This window comes from Neopsephotus bourkii, unplaced genomic scaffold (genome assembly GCF_033783945.1).
Source record: "Neopsephotus bourkii isolate Nb327-2 ecotype Australia unplaced genomic scaffold, CSIRO-AGI_Nbou_v1 NB_1820, whole genome shotgun sequence".
NCBI classification, from domain to species: Eukaryota; Metazoa; Chordata; class Aves; order Psittaciformes; family Psittacidae; genus Neopsephotus; species Neopsephotus bourkii.
This window is the reverse complement of record NW_026902293.1, coordinates 2,084,724-2,104,429: the sequence shown is the minus strand read 5'-3', so window position 1 is coordinate 2,104,429 and position 19,706 is coordinate 2,084,724. Positions and strand designations below refer to the sequence as shown.

The following is a 19,706-nucleotide window of genomic DNA, read 5'->3' as shown; positions in this document are numbered from 1 at the left end:
AGTGGATTTCATCATTTTAATGCATTTATTCCCTTTGCTGCCCGTATTTCACACTAGTTTGAAAGGTCAGGGTTTTTTCCTGCTTTATGCACATTCAGTAGGTTTCTGTGTTTGTGGATGTATTAAAAAAAAAAAAAACACCAAACACCAACAAAGACTTTGTTAAATTTTTGAATTTATGAAATACCTTAATTCTTGTCTCTTTTCTACCTTCTACGTAATAACTTTTGCAGCATAATCATTGTTCTGCACAGTAGATATTAGTAATGCGCTGTCACTAATAGTAGAGTACAGCAGTTGCCTGAGTTTAGTTTCAGTGCTGATGTTGGGCTGTTTCCCTGAGGGGTAAAGTCTTATGTGTTATTATCTCTTAAGTATTTGTTACGTTTATACCTAAGATCACTGGTTAGATATTTTCACTGGTTTGCCCACATCGTTCTATTTCCCTGCAGCAGCTTTCACGGGCAGTTCTCCTGCTGCATGCTTGGAGTTGGTTGTGTCTTCCTGAAGCCTGTGCATGTTCTTGCTGCTGTCCTGCCATGCTCTCTTGGCCAGGCTTCTGTAATATAGGCTAGAGCTTGAATTCATGAAGAATGTCTCGGAGCTTAGCTAGCTGCCTGCTATAAGGAGAAATCCTGAAGTTCAAGATAAGATAAATACAGCCTTGTATATATTTAAAAAACCCAACCAAACTATCTGTTCTTTTGTTGTTCATGTGTGTGTGTGCTCCCCTTACATGAGACACTGCTGTATGGTAGCACCAGCGTCTACGTCTTTGAATGGCTATTTACAGTAGCTGTTGCCTCAAAAAGCAAAAGGCCGCGTGGCTTCACCCACCTCTCAGTGCCATCTTGTTCCCCTCGGGCCTCAGTGTGGACCCCTGTATCTTCTTACAAGCTGTTCCTTCACAAGCTAAAGGCAAGGAGCTGTAGAGCCCTGTCTTAACTCCCAGCTGCTGTCCAGTAGTGTACTTGTTGGCTCTGACCTTCTTGCTGCCTCCCCTATGAAAGGCCATGGTGGCTGACGGCAGGGCTCTAGGGGTTGAGATCGGTCCCTACTGCCGTCTCGCAGTGCTGTGTTTGTAGACAGTTATGCCAGGTGTCTTTACTGCTTGGGGCAGGAACATGTGCGTACATGTTGCTTCCTGTTCAAATCACTTCCAAATTACACAATAAAACAGGCAGGAAATTAAATGAAGTATCACTTTGTGAAAGTGCAGGCTGAGCCCCTTCTAGGATAGGCAGGCTCCCCGGTCAAACCCACCTTCTGGTTAAGTCTCATTCCAGCAATGCCTGTTCTTCCTCCTTGTCCTCCACCATCAAAGCCTTAGCTTGAGCTTCCAGATGTAGGAGACCTCAGGCCATAGAGTTCTCACTTTGTTTCCCCTTTCCTGCTCTGAGATGAGGCTTTCTGCTGCAAAAACCTAGCATTTTTCGACAAAGCCTGTGAGATCTACCGTTCTGAGGTCAGTGCTAGTGTGCAGTAGGCACGTTGATCCTTGATGAGCCAGGAAGAGTGGCTGAACTTTGCAGGGCTGCAGGTCTCAGCGTGCTGTCCTGGAGCTGTCATCACTTATGCCCTCAGCCCCTTCCAACAGCTGTCATAGCAGAGGTGTTTGAAGGAAGGAGGGCTAAATCTACACCTCCACAAACTGAATTGCCCAGTGAGAGACTTGTGTGTAAGCCCATAGCACAGGGAAAGCAGGCAGCTAAATGGTGCTCCTTCAGTTGCATTAATCCAGGGGTAGATCCCTTCACCTCTGGAGCATTGGTGACATTTGCGCAGTTTTAGCAGCCTCAGCTGTGAGGAGCAGACATGATTAAATCTAGCTCAGTTCTGCTGCTCTTTAGCAGAGCCATGGTACATGGCTATGTTGACTCATGCTTGCTGATGCCTCCTTCAGCTCAGCTGCCTCAGCTACCCTTGACTGCTTGGTCAGAGCAGGTTTCCTCTGTCACAGCATTTTTAGTCAGGTGACTAATAATCTCCTGATACAGAAAAGAAGAAAAATGGTTACTTATGCTACAGTAATTGTGGTTCTTCCAGGCACACTCTCCATAGAGGCACCCCAAGCTATTTCTTGTCCTTCTCTCTGAATGAGCCTTTACTGTTAGCAAACCTCAGTGAGAGAAGTTACCAGGCATCCTGAGCTTAATTTGCTCCCTTACCACCCTGAGCAGCAGCAGCTCCTGGCTTCCTTGGGCTGCACGTATTCATCCTCCCTCTTCCCTACCCAGGATGCCAGTCTGTGTTTCAGCTTTCCACTCCTCACACTGTGCTCCCAGCTAGGACATCACCTCTTCCCCACATATTCTTCTCCCATGGCCCTGCTCCCTTTCTTCAGCCACAGCAAACTTTGTCAGCTCCTCCACATCAGCATCAGGTTTGGGAACAGCAGGGCTACGTCAGCTACTGAAGAGGGAGGTTGTCACCTCCCAAAGCAGTATGTTGATGGCAGTGGCATATGTAACAGCTCTTTCCCCACGGCGTGAGTGAAGAGCAGAACTGGGAGCTGCTGTTGCTGCAGAGCATGTTAGGTGGTGTGATGACATGCATGGTGCTGGTCAGGAACCCTTCGCCTCATGCCACTGCCAGTAGCAGTTGGGAGGGTTCACAGGCACAGCCTGGATGGACATTACCCTCTTCAGAGAACTTGCTCCTGCTCATGTGAGTACATGCTCACCTGGGATCTGTGTGGACAGCACTTGTTAAAGAATCACAGTTTCCGTAGGGTAAGTAACTGCTTTTCATTTTGTTTCCTTAAAGAAATATTTAAAACCCAGGATGAGTCTGTAATACTATTAAATTCTTAACCAGTTCCACCGTTATTATGACTAATGTTTCTAGGAATCTTCTTCTGGTTTAAAATGGATTAATACCAGGATTCGAAGCTAGATTCACTATCCTCTATACAAGGCAGAAGGACAGATACAGTGTTCTCCGTGCTGTGTTCTCATTATTGCTCTCTTATTTTGCAAGAAAATAGCCGTGAAACTGGTGTTATCCTTTACTGTGCTTGGACATTTAAGAGAAGTAACAAATGCAAATTAGGAGGAGGATTATTGGTTGCATTCATGTAATGTCTTCATTATCCTTCTAATTTAGATATCAAATAATGTTCTAAAACGTTTTCAAGTGTAGCTGTTTTTCAGATTTTTAAACATGCACTGCGAGTTTTGAAAAAAGTATGTTAATCTTTTTTAATATTAAAACTAGGAGTAAAAGATTTAGCTTAGGGTTTGGGTTTTGTTTTGTTTTCTTTGGCTTCTTGGGTGATAGAAATTCAAATATTGTCTAATCTGGAATTAACAGGGTGCCTGGAGAGTTAGCAAAGTTAGTGCCTCGCAGATACTGGCAGAGGTGATCAGTTCTAGGAATTGTAATCTGACAAATCACAGTGGCTGTATTTTGTTACTAGTTCGCAAAGTGTTTGGGGCATGTGCTGTGACAGTGTTTTCTGCAGTGTGATGCTTCTCTGCTTCACGTGGAAAATAATTTGAGCTTTGTTATTTGTTAAAAGATTGTTCCTAACTCATCTAGTTCAGAAGAAAACGTAAACACTCTAAGCAGTTATGAGAAAAATGGTTCGTCTTTGTTAAGTATTCTGCCTCAGACGTTTGCTAGCTTCAAAAGCTTCTGAGAGGTGCATTCAGCATTATCAGAGACAACTTTTATATTCTGTGCAGGAGAAAATGTCTTTTATCAAATAGCTGATTTATTGTCACAAAGCATAAGAATTATAGTACGCTTTGTGTTAATCTTGTCAAATGTAGCAAATATTTTCATTATTCATACAAACTTACCCCTTTTTGTGTTTATGTTGTTGAGCTCTGCTTAATTATGGTCTAGAAGCTGAGGCCACAGCTAATTGTAGGTATAGCATTGCCCTCATCTGGATCCACTGCACTGTGATTTTGCTGTATTCATAAGGTAATGAATAAAGAGTACCTTCAGCATTTTAACTCCCATCTGGTTGCTTGCTTACTTGCTTCAGTTTCCTCTGATACAAGTCTTTCCATGCCTCTAATGGCCTGTCTTCTGAGGGCATCTGCTTTTTGCTAGAGAGACTTCAGATATGTGTTGAGAACTGAGTACCATAAGCATGTAAGAGGAAACACAGTGTTGAGAGGACATTATATTTTAGGCAGAATTTGGGAGCAGGAGGCATGTGTAGTTCTGAATAGGGAATAGTCTGTAAATACTGGTAGTGGAGGGACTAAGTCCATAAGGACTTAGTTCATTACATTTGTGTGGCTGTCTTAAATATTGTCTACATAGTGTGAGCTACATTAGAAAAATCTGAATAGTGAAGCTCTTCCTTTCTGCTGTGGCAGCGGAAGATGCTGCGATAGGCATTGCAGGGTAACTAATTTATAAGGCTCTTGCTGGGAGAGTGAATGAGGAGTTGGCATTTTTGCCCTGAAAGAAGATGACTTGGGGACCCCCAAAGAGATGAGAGTTGTGTTCCCTTTCTTGCTTCTTAGTGGAAAACAAATCTGTCACTTTTTCTTTGGGTACTGGAGCCCCAAGTAAATGCTCCTCAACTGTCAGAAAGCTTCAGTCGGTTGCTCTGAAGCACTTTTGCCTTTAATAGATGTTCAAGGACGCTGGTTTTCTCACATTCATGCTTGCCATCAGAGGAGGCTGGGGCTGTGTGAAGCTGAACGTGGTATCAAAAGGAAGAATACTTTGATGGAGTGAATGGGAAGTGAGAAGGGAAGATGGTTTGTGTGAGGGAAATGTTACATTCCTCCTGGGTTCCTGCCAAATACCTGCAGCCTGCTATGCCACGTGGGGTATGTGCACACTGCACAGGGCTTCGCCCTTAACTCTCTGGAAGAGTTGGAGGGGATAAACCTTCCCATTACAGTGAGACACTGAACATTTTCCACTTATGCCTGTGTCATCCAGGAGGCCTTCTAGCAAGAAAAGGAAGACATGCTGCAAATTACAAAAGGATGGTGGCAAGGAAAAGGGAGATACAAGGGAAATTCCAGAAAGGCCCTCTGGACTTGCTCAGGCACACCTAGACTTGCCTCCACTGGGATTTACCTGTAGCATGTGCATCATTAAGAGGCTTTATTATTTTTTTAAATTAATTTTATTTTCCTTTGCAGGTCACCTTTTAAGCTGCTATTTCCTGTATAATTAAGCACAATGAAGGCATTAGGTTCTAGTAAAGTTGGGCCTAATCCAGAAATCTTCTCTTATTCAGCCCTTCCTGAGTAAGAAACTCAAGTCTGGGCCCAACATTTTACACATTTTGATGTTATTTCTAAATTATCTGTGGTCTGTGGAAGTTGTTGTTTTGTTTTTAACTTTATCGAAAACTCCTTTGCTTTTGTCTAATTTTATCTCTTTATGTGTTACTGTCCAGCATAGCATTAGTTGAAATGATGTAAGTATACTGCAAATTGAAGTGCATAATTGCTACTGATAATGCAAGAACGATTGATTCCTACAGTTTATAATTAACAGTACATAATTTTCTGTGCATGGGTTGGATCTATCCCTTTTAACTTTTCCTTTCTGATTTTTTCCATCCCTCAGTCTTGCTGCATCCCAGCCTTTCTGAATGTACTGGTTTCGCTGGAGTCTAGTCCGTTCTTCCTTTTGTTTTTCAGACCAGTAAAAATGGGAAGTACTGGATTCTGGTTTCCTCCAAGAAGAGTCAGCGGAACTGGTTAAGACCAAAATCTGAGGACTTTAGTGGGCAAACATCAGGTGTGCATTGAACAGAGGCTGCTTTAATTCTGCTTTAAGTATATACTTGTTTAAAGATAGTATTATATATGAGGTTTTGTGTAATGTGTTTTTTTGCTATATTTGATACTGCATATAATCATTCATCCTGCAGTTGTGAAAGCACCAGTAAGAATCAGGATTTTAAGTGATAATATGTTGAGACACAAGCAGGCAATATTACTCATAAAATTCTTTCAGCTGGTCTTTGGAAAGTGTAATATTTGAGGATCAGTGGTTTTTTAAGTTTTATCTCCATTGCTCAGTCCACAAGAAAAAAAAAAAAAAAAGTGGTTATTTACTATTCAGAGATCAATACTGAAGTTCTTCATCTGTTGAGAAATGGTACTAAGATAATAGTACATGTCTTTTAATAAAACACTGTCATTATCAAAGATTGGATCCACACTATATTTGTTCTAGTGATGCATATTTAAGGACATTTAAGCACAGTTCAAAGTCAGCTTAATTCATTTTGATCATCGAGGAAAAAATCCTGAATTCATCTCGTGAATGTTCTGAATTACTTCTGGTGCAGCAACTAGGTTACCTGAAGTTTTGGAGAAGATTGGCCTGAATATAGAATCATAGAATCAGCTGGGTTGAAAAAGACCTTTAAGATCATCAGGTCCAGCCATGACCCAGGGACTGCCAAGTCCACCACTAAACCATTTCAACTGAAGGCCTCATCTACACAGTTTTCAAACACTTCCAGGGATAGTGATTCCACCACATCCCTGGGAAGCCTGTTCCAATGCCTGATCACCCTTTTGGTAAAGAAATTTTAGCTCATATCCAGTCTAAACCTCCAGCCTAAGGTATGATCTTTGCATTGAGAAAAGGAGGGTGAAGTTGTCAGAGTTGTTAATTTAAGCTGGTATGCTGTTCCACAGCAAGAACTGCTTTTGGCTTCGCATCAGACCCTGCATATCATCCTTCTGCATGCCCTAACATTTTGCATCTCCCAGACTTGATGCATGTTCAGTTTTTCCCCACCTGTCCCCATCAATTCACCCCTATCCTCATGTTCTTAGATATTCCCAACCCTTATGCAGCGCTCCCTGCGCCTCCCTGCCCCTATAGCCCCATCTAGGTTCTGTCTGTTGTGCCCCCTGCAACAGTTCACTTTCTCTGCTGTATCCTACCAGCTGTGCCTGCTTCCCTGGTCACCAGCTAGGCAGAGAAGCCACTTGCTGCTGGACTCTGGACCCAGCATGGTCAAATTAACCATGCTCCCCAGCCACAGACTCTGAAGGTGGTTCTCTTGCCCTTTGCTTGCTAATGCTGCCTGCCTTGTCTCAGTCTATAGATTTGGTAGGGAGGTGAAGGAGATCACAGCCTTTTCTTACCCCACTGAGACTAGGTGTCCTAGCCACGCAGTGAGGGTTATGGCTGCTGCACTGTCAGCTCGATGTAGCAGGTCTTCGATAGGTGCTTGTGTGGTATAGATATACTGTCTGTTAAGTAGATCAGGTTGGATTTTTTTCTCCCCCTGCCCCCAGACTTCATTTGTCAGAAGACATTAGACTAAAACAATATTTCATTCTATTTTCAGGCCAATATGAGTAGAAGACCAGTGTGTTTGTTTACAGGAAAGCAAAATTAATTTTATTACCAGATTCTGATTAAAGGGTACACTGGAAAAAATCTTTCAATCCCCAAATACATCACAACTTTGATGTGAATGAGACCTTCCTTTTGATTCCATTGGCGGGCTCATTGACATTGGACCTGGTCTTCATTTACTTTTATTGCAGAAAATTGTTGCTCCCAAGTCTCCAAACAACTGTTTCATTTTTTTACTTATGAGCTAGATAGTTGGTTATGAGACAGAACATAAAATTAAGCTGATCCTTTGAAGACCTGTGCATGTTCCCATTCATGGGACAGATGTCTTCAGACTTTGTCGCATGAGTGGGAATGAGTCAAAGACAAATCTGAAATCGTAAGAGTCCTTAAAGAAAGATCTTTCAGTCACTGGGTATCTTTAAAAAGGTTAGTGGTTCCATATATAACTGGGGCGAGTAAAGGTGGTCTTACAAAATGTCTCACTTAGAGCTGGTAGTAGGGTTTAACCTGATATTCAAGGACATTAGGTTGGAAGGCAGCAGATTTCCATCTTGGTGTGCCAGTACTTCTCTCCTCTTGTAAAGACAAAGGAAAAGTCATGGGGAGGAGGGAGGAAGAGGCATAGACAACAGTATGCTGTGTATGCATTTCAAGTGGAGATGTCAGTATGAGTATTTCGTAAAATGCGGACATTAAGGAGGTGCATCCCCCTTCTCCCCCTCCCTGCACCTCCAGCCCTCCCATCCTGCCATGCATTGAGGAACACACAGGCTCGCTTTTCTCCAGGACCACGCTGGGGCTCTTGCAAGGACCATTTAGTTCTGCCCCCATTGCTCCTGGGCACTGCTCAGGTCTCAGCAGGGAGAGAGGACAGCTGAGGCTGGGCCCAGGCCACCGTGAGCTCTTCATCCTCCTTCATTGCCAGCAGCGAGGAGCCCACTCTGTTCATTGAGGAGGTGGTGCTACGCTGAGCAGCTGCAGACTGGAGCTCCCTGCCTGGCTCCAGGCTCCGAGCTCCACCTGTCCCAGCAGCTGCTGGCCCATGGTTGGCCACTGAGCCCCCATCCCAGCCACAGCCTCCAGCCTCCATGCTGCCCAGCACAGCCGCCTCTGCTGCAGCAGCTGCCTTGGCTAAGGCTGGAGCGGACAGCAGCTGTGGGCCATGACACCGGGGCTGGGGGGGACGGCATACTTTTGAGGGAGAAAAGCCACTCTTCAGGGCTTTCCAGCCCTGCTAAACACTTGCATTGAGTCTTCCTGTTGTCTTCCTCATTCCCGCTGCCGCAGACCTTGCACTCCACCTTTCCTGCACTGGGTTTTGGTATCTGTAGTAGCAGTTGTGCTCTGATGATGAAAAAATGCTGAAAGCTACCACTGACAAAGGAGGGCTGTTGAGTGCCATGTAATAGCAGGTGCCCAGTTGCTACTATATGTTACCAGATGATGAATTTCAAGCTGTTCACCCACAATTTAGACATGAGTATCATGCACCTCCTTTAGCCAAAAGTGTCTGGTTTAGTTTATGGTTTGCAATGCCCCAACAGAACTAAGAGCCTCCATCCTGAGCTAGCCTAAATCTGAACATTTATAGCCCCTACATCTTCCAGGATAACATGAGGGGAGTGGAGGTCTCCATTACTGCGCTGATAAAACCCTAATCTGTCTATAATCTATCCCTAATCCATAGGATTTCTGTTGTTAATACGTCAGGTCTCTGTTAGTGAAGGGTAAGTTCACAGGAGAATTTCACCTGGCATTAGCAATCAGTGTCAGTGCTTATGTTTCACTAGAGTAGATGCGTAGACGTGCAGTAACCTCAGCGAGGAAGTACACCTGAGAACATGAGCTTTGCCCCCTCAGACTGTCATCATTGGGTACTGCCACTTCTCGCACAGGCTTTCAAACACTTTGAGCCTTACAGATTCTCACTGTGATAAGTGTGTGCATGTGTGTGTGCGTGTGTCTGTGCAAACACCACAGGCGTGCCTTTAATTCCTTTGAAATCCGAAGCTGCCAAAAGCCATCTGGGTAGGTAGGTAGGTAGGCTCTTTGCCTAGTGCCTCCCGTAATCAGACAGGAACTTTGCTGTTCTTCATCAGTGTTTGAGGGGAAGGTTGTGAGGTGTGATTTCAGGGCATATGTGGATCTGTTCATCCTGAGCAATGCATTATAAGAGTTGCAGCAAATAGTGTTAAAAAAAACCAAAAAAACAAACCTGCAGGTATTACATTAGACCAGCTGAACCTAATTTTATTTTTAAGTTTTATTCAGAAGCATCACATAGCAAGTAAACTTCAAAATCTAAGTTTAGTTACAAACTAGTTGTTTCTTATTTTTTTTTCCAGTCCCCTTTTGCTTTCTTTTACGACCACATGAAACTTGAGAAGCCATCTAAAGCTAAATCATTTAGTGGAGTTGGGCAATTCCCAAGTGTCCAACAAGAAGGCCTGGTTTAGGCTGCGATGGCCACTGTCATTCCTGGTGATTTGTCAGAAGTAAGAGATACCCAGAAAGTCCCTTCAGGGAAACGTAAGCGTGGTGAAACCAAACCAAGAAAAAACTTTCCTTGCCAACTGTGTGACAAGGCCTTTAACAGTGTTGAGAAATTAAAGGTTCACTCATACTCTCACACAGGAGAGAGGCCCTACAAGTGCACACAACAAGACTGCACCAAGGCCTTTGTTTCTAAATACAAATTACTAAGGTATTAAACTCTATTTATCTTTCAGATTATATTATCTATTTTATGTTGGCCGTGTTAAGCCGTGTAAAAGTATATACTTGTACGCCTTCAGCTGATTGCAGAGAGGATGTGTTAATTAAAGTAGCCATTGGATTGTTTCTAGAATTCTAAATTACCTAAAGTTTGCAAGCTAATGTCTTTGATTTTGTTTCTTAATTTGTTTTCTGCTTTTGTTTTCTGTTTGTTTGTTTTTATTTTTGTTTTCTTTTGTTTTTAAATGAGCATAGAATTTTCATTTGTATAAGGAATTGTCACAAGAAAAAGAGTATGGACTGAAAATTTTTTGGCTATGGACTTTTACATGAGTACTTTCATACTTGTCTATATGTCACTGTTACAGTAGCTAAAACCCACCAAAACCTAAAAGTGTCGATTTAAGAGAAATGGCTCGCGTTTTGCTATATTTAAATTTGTTGAACTGTCTATGTAGTGTCATGCTTTCAGTTAAAAGGTTCTGTTGCAAAGCAGCCTTTAGTGTAGTATTTAGCTGCCATTAAAAAATGAGCACGTGTGTTTTTTGATCAAAATAATTACTTACAGAATATATCTGTGTTTAAAGGCATATGGCTACTCATTCTCCTGAGAAAACCCACAAGTGTAATTATTGTGAGAAAATGTTTCACCGAAAAGATCACCTAAAGAATCACCTACATACACACAATCCCAACAAAGAGGCCTTTAAGTGTGAAGAATGTGGAAAGAACTACAATACCAAGCTTGGGTTCAAACGTCACCTGGCTTTGCATGCTGCAACAAGCGGTGACCTCACCTGTAAGGTATGTTTGCAGACTTTTGAAAGCACAGGAGTGCTGTTGGAGCACCTAAAAACTCACGCAGGCAAGTCATCGGGTGGAGTGAAGGAGAAAAAACACCAGTGTGAACACTGTGATCGTCGGTTCTACACCCGAAAGGATGTCCGTAGACACATGGTAGTGCACACTGGAAGAAAGGACTTCCTCTGTCAGTACTGTGCACAGAGATTTGGGCGGAAGGATCACCTCACGCGTCACATGAAGAAAAGTCACAACCAAGAACTTTTGAAGGTCAAAACAGAGCCAATGGACCTTCTAGATCCCTTTACCTGCAATGTTTCTGTGCCTATTAAAGATGAGCTGCTTCCAGTGATGTCTTTACCTTCCAGTGAACTGACATCAAAGCCATTTACAAACACTTTGCAATTAAATCTCTACAACACTCAGATTCAATCCATGCAGAGTTCTGCATCTGCACACCAAATGGTTGCCACATCATTACCATTGGGAATGCCTTGTCCAATAGATATGGAGTCTGTCCACCCTCCTCACCAGCTATCGTTGAAATATCCACTCGGTACTACCTCATATGCAATTTCTATGCCTGAAAAAGAACAGCCATTGAAAGGGGAAATCGAAAGTTACTTAATGGAGTTGCAAAGTGGTATGCCTTCTTCATCCCAGGATTCTCAAGCATCTTCATCAAAACTAGGGCTGGATCCACAAGTAGGGCCACTAGATGATGGGTCTGGGGAGGTTTCCCTTTCCAAGGGCTCTGTTCCTATTAGTGAACCTCTAAACACCCCATCATTGGACTTTTCTCAGCTGTTCAACTTCATACCTGTAAATGGCCCTCCTTATAATCCTTCCGTTTCAGTAGGGAACCTCGGAATGAGTTACACGCAAGAGGAGGCACATTCTTCTATGACTCAACTTCCACCACAAACCCAGGATCCACAAGATCCTAGCAATAGTATAGGTCTTGGGTCTCTGCACTCGTTGTCAGCAGCTTTCACAAGCAGTCTAAGCACAACCACCACCCTACCACGATTTCATCAAGCTTTCCAATAGGATGTACAAAGCTGGCTTGTTACTGTCTATTTGTAGAAATGCCTTAGGTGACCATTTTTAACTTAGTGCCTACTATAAGACATTATAAATTCTCTGCTTTTGTACAGTACCGATCTCATGAAGCCAGTAAGAAATTTAAATTAACTTTTTAAAAATGTTTTGAAAGTGTTTATTCTCAGCTGTGTTTACTTTGTTGGGTTTGTTTTTTTTTAAGCAGTCTCGTTGTATTGTTTTCATTTTCACTGCCAATTGACACATTGAAAATGCTCAGTAGAAAGTCATCCCAAGCAAACTCTCAGCGCTCATCCCTTTGTCATAACTTTTTCAACCATACCAGCTATTCCGTTTTATTGATGTCAGTGGTAGAGCTACCACCACTTTTAATATATATTTTACTATTTGCAAAGAATCCAGCTAAAGTATGTATCACAAAGATTCCTGAAGATTTGGGAAAAAAATATGTGTTTCCAGTTCATTTCCAAACAAATCCTCTTCCCATATGGTGTCATGTCTGATCTGCTCTATAATGACAAATCTAAATTTTTTTAAATAAATAGAGAATTCAGATTTTCCTGAAAACTTTGTGTATATATAGAACTCCATATATACACATATACATATATATATATAGCATTTGACTTGTATGGAAGTCATTATAAAAGGTGTTGATAATTTTGCCATTTTCTGGCTTAAATTTTTTTGTCCTGTTACAGATAACAGATGAAAAACAAAATTAGTTTAATTCTCTAAAGTCATGGCTGAACAGAATTTCAACAGAGAATCTCTTCTTGCCTGGATGACAAATGTTTCAAGTTGAATTTGGAACTGTGTTGTTGTGCTTTCATGACTCTGGTATAGGCAAACAGGCAAAATTAATGGCTGATCTTGAAATATAAAAGCGTTGTAATGTTGTAATGCAGAATATTTTGTCGCAGTTTTTAATTCTTGTTGTTTTTTTCTCTTTAGTAGTATAGAAAGAGTACTTCATAGGAATCTTCCAGTAGTGTATTCACATTTGTAGGCATCAGTCTTCTCCCAGCTGCCACCGCCAAAGGGTGGTTCAAGTCCAGCCAGAAAGTGTGTATCTATTTTCAGTTCAAAACTAGTGTGCAGTCAGAGCATGAATGTAAATTTGCAAATACTGGGTTTTGGTTTTGTTTTTCCTTTTACTTTTCCTATTGGAATGATCTTTTCAGTTATGTTACATGGTGTGTTATGTCCTCCTAAGCAACAAGTTAGATGTTAATCACACTTTCTACACCTGGGTACTTGGTTAGGGACTTTTTGCCCATTGCCAAGATTTAAAGACAGGACTCTTAGGAGTGAAGTAAAAGCATATTGCTTACACCACTTTTACCTAATGCAATATATTCTATTCCCCAACCCCTAATAACCAAAAGATTAAAAAAAAAAACAACCCTGTGATGCATGAAAGCAAACTAGATTTGTTGTACTTCAACAGTAACATTCTTTTCCTTGTCATTTTTGTACAAGGAATTAAAAAATAGAGATCAAGTACATTAGTATCTCTCAAACAATAATGAGAATTCGTACAAGGTTTTAAGTGGTTAAACTAAATATACTTCACAGAAACAAAAGTTGCTCCCATTTAAGGAGCTCATGCTCCAGATGTTTTATCGGTAGCTCCTACTTTTTTTTTTTTTGTAATTCTAGGAGCAATATGCAGGTGTAGTTTTACTATTTTATACATATGTGTATTTAAATTTTATTACTGAAAGATAACATTTTTATAAATGTGTTTTTGTTCCAAAGGCATTAAAATAAGGATGTATTAATAAGGAAAATACCTTTTGAAATTCTGCAAACTACTCCTAGATTTTGGGTTTAGGAGCACGTTATCTCAAAGTGGGCTTTTAGCTCTGCTTCATGACTGCTTCCTCTGGTTTCTGTGAAACAGATTGCTCGCTTACATCTTAGTTGAATGATTTGTTCAATATTGCTTCTTTTCTCTTTCACCTTTCTAAAGGAAAGAAAAACACAGATGAACAGAGCACAAGGTAAATGCAACTGAATGTAACTCTGGTTTAAATCGGCAACCATAATGCAGCTAGGAAGAACTCGGGTTTTTTTCCAATCTTTTAAATCAGTCTGAGATGAAGATAAATGAACTTAATTCCTCCAGTGGTTTGGAAAGTTGGGAGTGTTCAGCACCCTGCAGCCAGCCCAGCGGTGTGGCTGTGCAGCCTCAGGCACACAAATTCCCAATCCATTGCGGCTGTTTATCAGGCTCAGTTGCCGATTAGACTTCATTTACAAAAAGAAACCCCATACAGACACATTGCCAACACCTATTTCTCAGCGCGTAGCCAGAATCCTTACTACTTTGTTTCGTGCCTTAGCTCCCTGAAAAGGGATTGACATTTCACTTTGGGGTTAGATGTACATTTCACTTAAGAAACAGGGACCTCAGACAAGATATTGAACCTCATTCAGTCAGGGTTTCAGTGGGTGCCTGCACCAAGCGTGTTTGCCACTGGACTAGGGTGTACGGTAACGTGGAAGCAGACTGACACTGTAAGCAATACTACCACCACCAGAGTGCTTTTGAGTATCACTTAGGCGGAGTCACTATTGGCCACTACTAAACCATCAGTTTTCGAACCCTGTCTTCTCGATTTCAGATGGATTCTTGGTGGGAGGGGGGAGGGCTGGCTGATCATGCACCACTCTTTGTGCAACTTCTAGATTTCTAGTAAGGTTCTTTTGTTTTCTTGTTTTGGGTTTTGTTTCCTTTTTTTTTTTTTTAATATATATATTTTTGTGTACTTGTTGCTTGTGCTTTATTTAGTAGTAAATTGTGGAATAGAGTGATTTATTGTTAATTTGGCAGTAGCGGTTTTTAAAAACCATATACTGACTGAAACATGAGCCAGAGCTGATTGCTTTATTAAGCTAATAATGAATGTTAAGAGTACATATTTTCAGGATCATTTGCCTAGTGAGCTAAACTTGTATTATAGGCCAATATTTTTTAAAATAAAGCTTGGTCAACCTCTATGTTACACATATTACAAGATATAGCACTTTCAAAAAGAAAACCTAAACCTTTTAAGAAAATTTCTTACAGGTTATGCTTTTTATTATAAAACCTTTTATTATAATTTGTTTCAAGTGCCATTAGATTACATATATGTAGGCCTTTGGTATAATGCTTTGTGTACAAAATGGTAGACATTGTAATTTTAAACAGGTACATTTTTACAGTGTTTTCTTATCAATTTGCTATATTGCACAGAACCAGTGTGTCTTTCTTAAGGGTTTTACAATGGTTTTTACTAGGTTTACATGTTTCAAACTACACTGTCTTCTACTGCCATTTTGAATACCAGTCAAACGAAAGGAGTTTGTCCTCACCAAATGCAAACTGTGTCCTCTGGAGTTCTGGATGGTAAACTATGGCAAAAAATGTTTTAACATGCAGTATTTGATACAGATCTTTTTTACCATATCCTGTCATCGCTATGCTGCTGTCTGAAGTTGACTTAGGGCCTTATCCTGCATCCGTAAAGTCAGGGGGAGCAGGATTGCATCCTTCGTTATGTCTGTCTCATACACTGGTTTAGCAGCTCATCCTGTATTCTTCTCAGTCTATAGATACGCCTCTGAAATAAATGTAATTATTTAGCATGTAGTAAACTGCATAGGCTTAGCTGCCCATCCTGCATCCTCCCAGTGTACAGTTAAAGCCACAGCCTATATAGCATTATGCTCAACATACAGATAATGCCACAGTAGTTCAAAATGTGTTTGGATAGTCCCAAAGCTTTTATGCAGTAAGGGTGTCTTACTTTTGTTGGAAGGCAGTGTCTTTTGATAACAGTTATCTAGCCCTGGAAGTGACACAGAACTATTGCTAATCATATGTAAACACTTCAGTATAAGCTTCAGTGGTACAGTTGAACCAGAGTGAATGTTTATCTCCTCAGAAACACTCCTGCAATATTGTTATATTGGATCATGCTGCTAATGTAACTTGGGATACAACTCCTCTCATGGTGCTACAAACCTCCCTGTCTCATTCAGATGTATTTTTACCCATAGAAAAAAGGACTATACTAGACCTATAGTTGTATGATATATTTTTATACTGTGACTTAATTTGTCATTAATGAACTTTGTGCAACACCACAATGTATTCATATGCACTTGCAAAAGTAAAATTTTGGACATGCAAATTTAAACGCTGACAAGCCCAGCTCTTGTTCACAAACACAGGTGACTGCTAGTTAAACTCAAATGTGGGCTTTTTATATGGTGTGGAGTGAAGAACATACTATATATTACTAAAAGCCTTTGAATTTAGACAGTAACTGGGGAAAGTATATTGGGGAACGATGACACACCCAAACCTGACTTGGATTGCTGAAATTATATTTTTAGCTAGTGGAAAAATGGTTTGGACTTTATGTTTTAATGAGAAAAGTTTTGAGTCAAAAATAGAGAAAGAAAAAAAAAAGAACACAGAAAACCCTGCATTCCAGACAGAATTTGTATATGTTTCTTGCATTTAAAATTTGCTATCCTGTGATATGGGAAATTGAGTTGCTTATCATGTATATGTACTTTAAAATGTATTCACAAACTACTGTTGTATTTGTATAAAATATAGACAAAAAGATTGCATATATATTTTTGTGTATAAGCTCTGTAAAATAGCAATCACATTATGAAGCTGCAGCAGAACTTCATTTTAAACATTCACATCCAAAGAAACAGACTATTTATTGTCCACATACCCTGATTATAAAATATACCTTGCTGCTATTAAACAATAGTGCTGCAGCTTCTTGTGGCCTACAGTGTTATGTTTGCTGTACAAAAATATGTGAACTCCACAAAATATATCAATAAAATTACAGAATGGTTTTAGTTAATGAATAACTTATGCCTGGCATTTCAATAGAGAACCTTGGTCTGCACATTTGGGATTACAGAATGCATTCAGTTTTGCTCGGTGTAGTTATTCTGACTGTGCAAAGGTGTAATAGTCTTTCTAATTTACAGATGGTAAAATATCATTTTTTCAGACAATCTTAAAGCAAAAGTATCTGCATTTCATGATTCCACCAAGGAACAAACTGGATGATGCTACTGTGTCTGTGATGAGACACATCTGAACTGAAGGAAGCAAGTCAGCTTGCCATCAAATTGCACTTTGAAACGTTGTGAAACACTGGAAGATGAGTTTGGGGATTTTGTAGTGGGACCAGTTGTCTGAGAGATGTAGGTGAGTGATTCTCCATCATTTCCAGATTAAAGCAAGTCATTTACATTGACTGTTATAGTTCGCAGGATACACTGAAAGAGTGTGGCGTGTGCTAGACCTAGTGTGTGAGTTGTCTCTCTGAGATGCTTTCAGGAGAAACTCTGTTGCTTTGGTCCTATAGAACTCCCATCTGCCCATGACACTGCCAAAGAAGTCTGAATAATGTACTGGGGGAAGAGGTGCTAGGCAGCCAGATGAGCAGAGTAATAAGTGGAATGTGATTGCATGTATGATATCTATGTTGTATCCAAAGACCTCTTGGTGCAGTCCCTCCGGAGCTCACCTTGTTAAATTCAGAGCCATGGGCATCTTCCCTTCTCTCATTCCTGTAACCATCCCTTTCCAAAACTTGCATCCAAAAGTACAGAAAAGTAGTCCTTCAGCATCCTCTATAGCTGGTCTTGCTGCCTTCCAGGAGTGGAAGAGAAAGACTATTCTGTTTTCCCTCTTCACTCTCCTTCTTATCCTTCCCACATACAAGCATTCCCTAGGATAAAGAATGGGAGGGAGGTTTGACAGAGAAATACAGAACTGTGATGCTGCGCTCCTGCTGGACTAGCAAGAACTGAGCAGCTACATGCTCTTGGCTTCCCTGCTTTGCAAATCAAAACAATGTATTAAATCGGATAGAAATTAGGTTTCCCAAAGCAGCAGTTGCCGCAGTTGGCACAGCAAGGGCTGGTGATCACGAACAGGCAGCAAGGTAAGCTCAGTTGCAAAATTTAGTCTGTGCTTAAAAGTTTGAGAAGTGTATTGGAGGATTAGCTGCTGCTTATCATTATGAGCTGAGGCCTTTAGCAAATAAACAGCAGTGCTGTGTTTCGAACAGTGGAGGTAGTGGTGTTGAAAGTGACAGACCCCAGCAGTACTGTGGAGTTTCAAGTTCCTGCTGGGTGCTATATCCCAGGTAATTCAATAGAAGCTTTATCGACTCCTAATAAAGGTGTAACGTCTTGCCTGGTATTATTTTTAAATCATAATATTTATTTGTTGTAATGGTCTGAGTGTCCTCAAGAAATGAACATTTTCAGAGAAATAAGTATTTTTTTAAAAATATAATTAACACTTGTGTTCTTCAGTGTCATCATCATTCCACAGCCTTGTCTCCTTCAAGGACATCTGTGTTGTAAAATCAACAGATGCAAAGCTAGATTGCCTCAGAGGGGACTAAAGAAGCATCAGCTGTCAGCTGAGCACTCACTCTGAAAACAGGACTTTAGTATTGCACACCGTGGCTGGGTGGGAACCTTTTTAACTGATCCATAATAGTTTGTCTTTCACACTGATTTTCACTGTTGCACTGAACTACAGTGTACAAAGAAGAATAATGGTTTAGTGTCACTTTCATATAATCAGGCGGAGCATAGAATAGTTTGGGTTGGAAGGGGTTTTCAATACTCATCTAGTCAAACCCCCTGCAATGAACAGGGACATGTTCAAGTAGATAAGGTTGCCCAGAACCATATCATAGAATAGTTAGGGTTGGAAAGGACCTTAAGATCATCAAGTTCCAGCCCCCCTGCCATGGGCCGGGACACCTCACACTAAACCATGCCACCCAAGGCTCTGACCAACCTGGCCTTGAACACCACCAGGGATGGAGCAGTCACAACCTCCCTGGGCAACCCATTCCAGTGCCTCACCACCCTCACAGGAAAGAATTTCCTCCTTATATCCAACCTAAACTTCCCCCATTTTAAGATTTAACCCATTACCCCTTGTCCTGTCACTACAGTCCCTAATGAAGAGTCCCTCCCCAGCATCCCTATAGGGCCCCTCCAGATACTGGAAGGCTGCTATGACGTCTCCACGCAGCCTTCTCTTCTCCAGGCTGAACAGTCCCAACTTTCTCAGCCTGTCTTCATACGGGAGGTGCTCCATTCCCCTGATCATCCTCGTGGCCCTCCTCTGGACTTGTTCCAACAGTTCCATGTCCTTTTTATGTTGAGGACACCAGAACTGCACACAATACTCCAGGTGAGGTTTCACGAGAGCAGAACAGAGGGGCAGGATCACCTCCTTCAACCTGCTGGTCATGGTCCTTTTGATGCAGCCCAGGATACGGTTGGCTTTCTGGGCTGTGAGTGCACACTGCTGGCTCATGTTCAGTTTCTCATCGATATCCTGCCTGGCCTTGAATGTCTCCAGGGATGGCACATCCACCACATCTCTGGGCAACCTGTGCCAGGGTTTCACCACCCTCACTGTAAAGAATTTTTGATTCATGTCCGTCCTGAATGTCCCTCTTTTGTTTAACACCATTAATCCTATTGCTACAGGCCCTGCTAAAAAGTCTCTCCCCATCTTTCTTACAGGCCCCTTTCTCTGGTTGATGTGTGTAAATAATGCAGAGAACCTGAATACTCACAGTTTCTGAAAATTAGTGCATTGCTTAAACTTTTGTATATGTGTGTGTATGTATGCATGCGTGCGTGGGAGGGTAGCAATCAAACCTGGAAACGTTGAGACACTTGTTTCATTTTGGTTGACATCAAAAGGTTAAGTGTAAGGTGTTTGTGCTTTACAAGTCCAAAATTAATCA

The 19,706-nt window shown here is 41.3% G+C and overlaps 1 protein-coding gene across 10 annotated transcripts in view; it reads left to right on the top strand.

Annotated features, from left to right (window-relative positions):
* Positions 1-18,238, top strand: part of PLAG1 (PLAG1 zinc finger) — a 53,072-nt gene extending 34,834 nt beyond the window's left edge. For 7 of the 10 annotated variants that reach the window (XM_061343042.1, XM_061343037.1, XM_061343040.1 and 4 more), the window contains 3 exons: positions 5,625-5,724; positions 9,657-10,015; positions 10,614-18,238. In XM_061343042.1, coding sequence (XP_061199026.1) covers positions 9,774-10,015; positions 10,614-11,877 — 1,506 coding nt within the window. In that variant the 5' untranslated portion in view covers positions 5,625-5,724; positions 9,657-9,773 and the 3' untranslated portion in view covers positions 11,878-18,238. The remainder of the gene's footprint in view (positions 1-5,624; positions 5,725-9,656; positions 10,016-10,613) is intronic. The other 3 variants (XM_061343046.1, XM_061343047.1, XM_061343044.1) reach the window with 2 other exon arrangements.
* Positions 18,239-19,706: the final 1,468 nt, after the last annotated feature.